This window comes from Crassostrea angulata, chromosome 10, assembly GCF_025612915.1.
Source record: "Crassostrea angulata isolate pt1a10 chromosome 10, ASM2561291v2, whole genome shotgun sequence".
NCBI lineage: Eukaryota > Metazoa > Mollusca > Bivalvia > Ostreida > Ostreidae > Magallana > Magallana angulata.
Genome location: NC_069120.1, coordinates 33,965,224 through 33,968,678, shown reverse-complemented (window position 1 = coordinate 33,968,678; position 3,455 = coordinate 33,965,224). Strand labels below are relative to the sequence as shown.

Here is a 3,455-nt window from a genome sequence, read left to right as displayed (position 1 = left end):
TTTAAACGCAGTTTTTAAAATCTTATAAAATTTTAAAATGTGTTTAAGATATAACTATGTTGTGGATAGTTTTCCTAGCATTAATATATGATTGGTTTTCATGCATCATTTTTCTGAGATTTTTTTTTATGAGAAGCTGTCTCTTGACATTAGCTAATATTCTATAAGGGTAACGTTTTCATCAATTTAAGATGTCATATCTGAGAATCATACGACTTTTTTCTCTGCAGGAATCATCATTTGTACTCAATTTTGCCTGGACCGAAATGCAGAAATTTAACAGCAGAGTAGATGTAAGTTTACACTGTTTGCTTATCGTGGACGATATTTTCAAATTTAAATTATGACCAAGGAGGTACATATTGTTGATATATTTTTTACCCAGAAAGCCTATGCGCACGCCTTAAACCTGGATCGAATGACCCAGGAATCTTTCGTAAAGATGACCCCAAAAGACATGAACAACAACACGCAACCTTGTTCAGGGTAAGAGTTTATGTTATATATTTTGGTATTACTTTAAGTGGTTGATGAAATGCATGAATTATATTTTTACATATTTAAGTAAGAATGAATTAATATGGATCTGCTTTAAACTAGACTGTCTCATGAATTGATTTTTTTAATCGAGATTTGAGTAAAAGAAATCGTGGTTATTGTTTCATTCCCTGTAATTGCTGCAATGCTGGTCCTTAGGATAGAAAGTCGATACATTGGTTAACATTGGTCACTTTGTTTTTTTATTTTAAGGAGAGAATATGGAAATCCAGAAGACGGATTGGTAAGAATTCTCTCTCTCTCTCTCTCTCTCTCTGTCTGTCTGTCTGTCTGTCTGTCTGTCTGTCTGTCTGTCTCTCTCTCTCTCTCTCTCTCTCTCTCTCTCTCTCTCTCTCTCTCTCTCTCTCTCTCTCTCTCTCTCTCTCTCTCTCTCTCAGAGTGAAGGGAATGTATCGTAATACTACTATAAGTAAACTTTAAACATACTGTGTGACTTAATTGACAATCTTTCTTCTAGAAGAGTCAAGGACGAATTTTGAATTTCCTGAAGAGACATGGAAGAAAAATTAATGTAAGAACTATGATCTTGACATTTACCTTATACAATGTATTTTTTTTTTCATAAATGTACCATGTAAAATTATTTAGCAACCTTGCAACATGTAATAATTATATTAGTTTTTTAATTACCTTGGTTATTTTTTTTCTGCAAGAATGAAGATGACGGAATATTGGGCATCAGAAAAAGCACCAAGAAATTCCGCGCTCCTGAAATCCCAAAGTATACGCACAGTACACAAGAGGTAAGGCATTGATAACCATTCACAAGAAATTGGAGGTATACTGAGGAATCATCATTTTTCGGGGGGGGGGGGGGCAATATTCGTAGCTTTCGTGGATAACTATAGCCATTGCACACAAATTTATGAATTAAATCCCCACGAAAGTATATACATGTACAAGCACTCTACCAACAAAATTACACACCCGCAAGCCTGCAAAATATTAACTACCCACGAACGTTGACCCCCCACGAAAGTCAACTTAGTACCTATACCCATCAAACGTAGGATCCTTCGTGTACTGGCGTGCAGCATTTTGTAATTGGTGATTATTATTATAGAAATGGTTCACTTGTAGTTTGATTTTTGCTTATTATTTTTTTTTTTTAGAATGAAGGCCAAGGAAGACCGGGAGTCCGGAAAAGTACAAAGACATTCCGTGCACCTGATCCAAAGTGTACACGCAGTTCCGCAATAAATGACTCATGGGTAAGATAAATACAGTACCATGAAAATTAACGTAGTCAAAAGATTTAGTTCATTTTGTCAATTTAACTTCAGTCAGTCATGATAAACAATCAATTAAGTTAAGATCTTGCATGAACGGACTAATGTTTTACCGATGATACTTTCAAACAAAACTGTCTGATATACATGGTACTTGTAGTTTGATGAATTAATTTTTTATTTTCCCTAAAGATTGGAGACAATGGAACCAGACGGGTGATCAGAAAAAGCACAAAAACATTCCGCGCTCCTAATCCCAAATCTACAGGCAGTACTGCAGCAGAGTACTTAGAGGTCGGTACATGTACACGTCATGATAACCATTCACAACAATGACAAAATAGAATGATGTCATCAATGCTATAAAAAATAATTGAATATTAAAGCAACTTGAATTTTTTTAAACATGATAGCCATTTGTTTATACCTTTAAAAAAAAACTACATGCATAGCACAAGTATAGACAATAACTTAGAGTTAAATGAAATATAAAACCATTATTAATTTCAGATTTATAAAAAAAAAACCTGATGCCTTGTGTGTACATACTGTCTTTTACTAATTAACAATTTTTAATTGTCAATGAGTCCATACTCATTGACAATCAAAAATTGTTAATTAGTAAAAGACAATACGTTGACGAAGTATTAACATTATATTTTCAGGTACCAAACACTAAACCACAGGAAACATCTCCCAGCTTTCGATGCAGGGTCAAAAAGTTCTTTGGATTTCGATGAATAATTACAATTTTTTTTCTTGCAATATTAAAATACGTAAAAGCTATTTGAATACAATTATGTGTGACAATTAAAAGAATACTAGTATATGTAAAAAATAATTGTTGTTGTTTATATAATTATATCATTTTTTCATTTCATTCTTTTGCAGCTCATCAGATTTTACAAATTAAACATATTAAAGTACAGAAGTGGGTATTTTACAGGAGCCCCTATTACATTGTACATACATAAATATGAACAATTGACATAAGTAAAGGCGAAAAAGATAAAAAAAGAACAACATCTACACTTAATTACATATATCGTTTCTTAATTTCATACTATAATAAATGTATTTGCCGAGGTTACACATATCTTTAAAATTTTCGTTATTAAACAATTGCAACAGCTTGAACATCGATGGTTTCTCATAAAAATACTCTTTAATGTATTTTTGACGGTATTTAATATATACTGGACACACTAAAATAAAATGGAATTCATCTTCAACATAATTTTTACATGAAAAGCAGTTCCTTTGGGCTCTTTGTGTATTATTGTACCTTCCAGTTTCGATAGCTAAACGATGAGAGGACAATCTTAATTTTGATATACACTGTTGAAATTTTACAGGGACTGACTTTCTCAGGTAATATTGAAGATAAAATCCATCCACTAAATATTTATAAAAATGACATTTCTGCGAATTTTCTATTTTACCAAAAATATCTTGTTTAGCCAAGTCTACGATTCGTTGATTTATGACTTTTAGAGTTAGTGAATCAATTGTTTGTTTATTCCAAACTTCATTGAACCCAATTTCATTTAAAATTTTCTTTACATCAGAAGCCCAATTTTTATGTCCATGTAATTCGCAGTTAATGTACATTTCTTCGTAACACTTTTGTATAATACAATTATTACTACATAACACATCGTTCCAAAA

The 3,455-nt window shown here is 32.0% G+C and overlaps 1 protein-coding gene across 2 annotated transcripts; it reads left to right on the top strand.

Annotated features, from left to right (window-relative positions):
* The first annotated feature begins 253 nt into the window (after positions 1–253).
* Positions 254–2,589, top strand: LOC128165425 (uncharacterized). 2 transcript variants are annotated; one of them, XM_052829931.1, is made up of 5 exons: positions 254–293; positions 386–486; positions 751–781; positions 1,016–1,069; positions 2,453–2,527. In XM_052829931.1, the coding sequence occupies exons 1-5, from the start codon at positions 267–269 to the stop codon at positions 2,525–2,527; spliced, it is 288 nt and encodes a 95-aa protein (XP_052685891.1). In that variant the 5' UTR covers positions 254–266. The 2 variants fall into 2 exon arrangements, 1 of the variants encoding a protein (XP_052685891.1); XR_008241059.1 differs by lacking the exons at positions 254–293; positions 386–486; positions 751–781; positions 1,016–1,069 and adding an exon at positions 2,050–2,081 and having other exon boundaries at positions 2,453–2,589.
* The last annotated feature ends 866 nt before the right edge of the window (positions 2,590–3,455 follow it).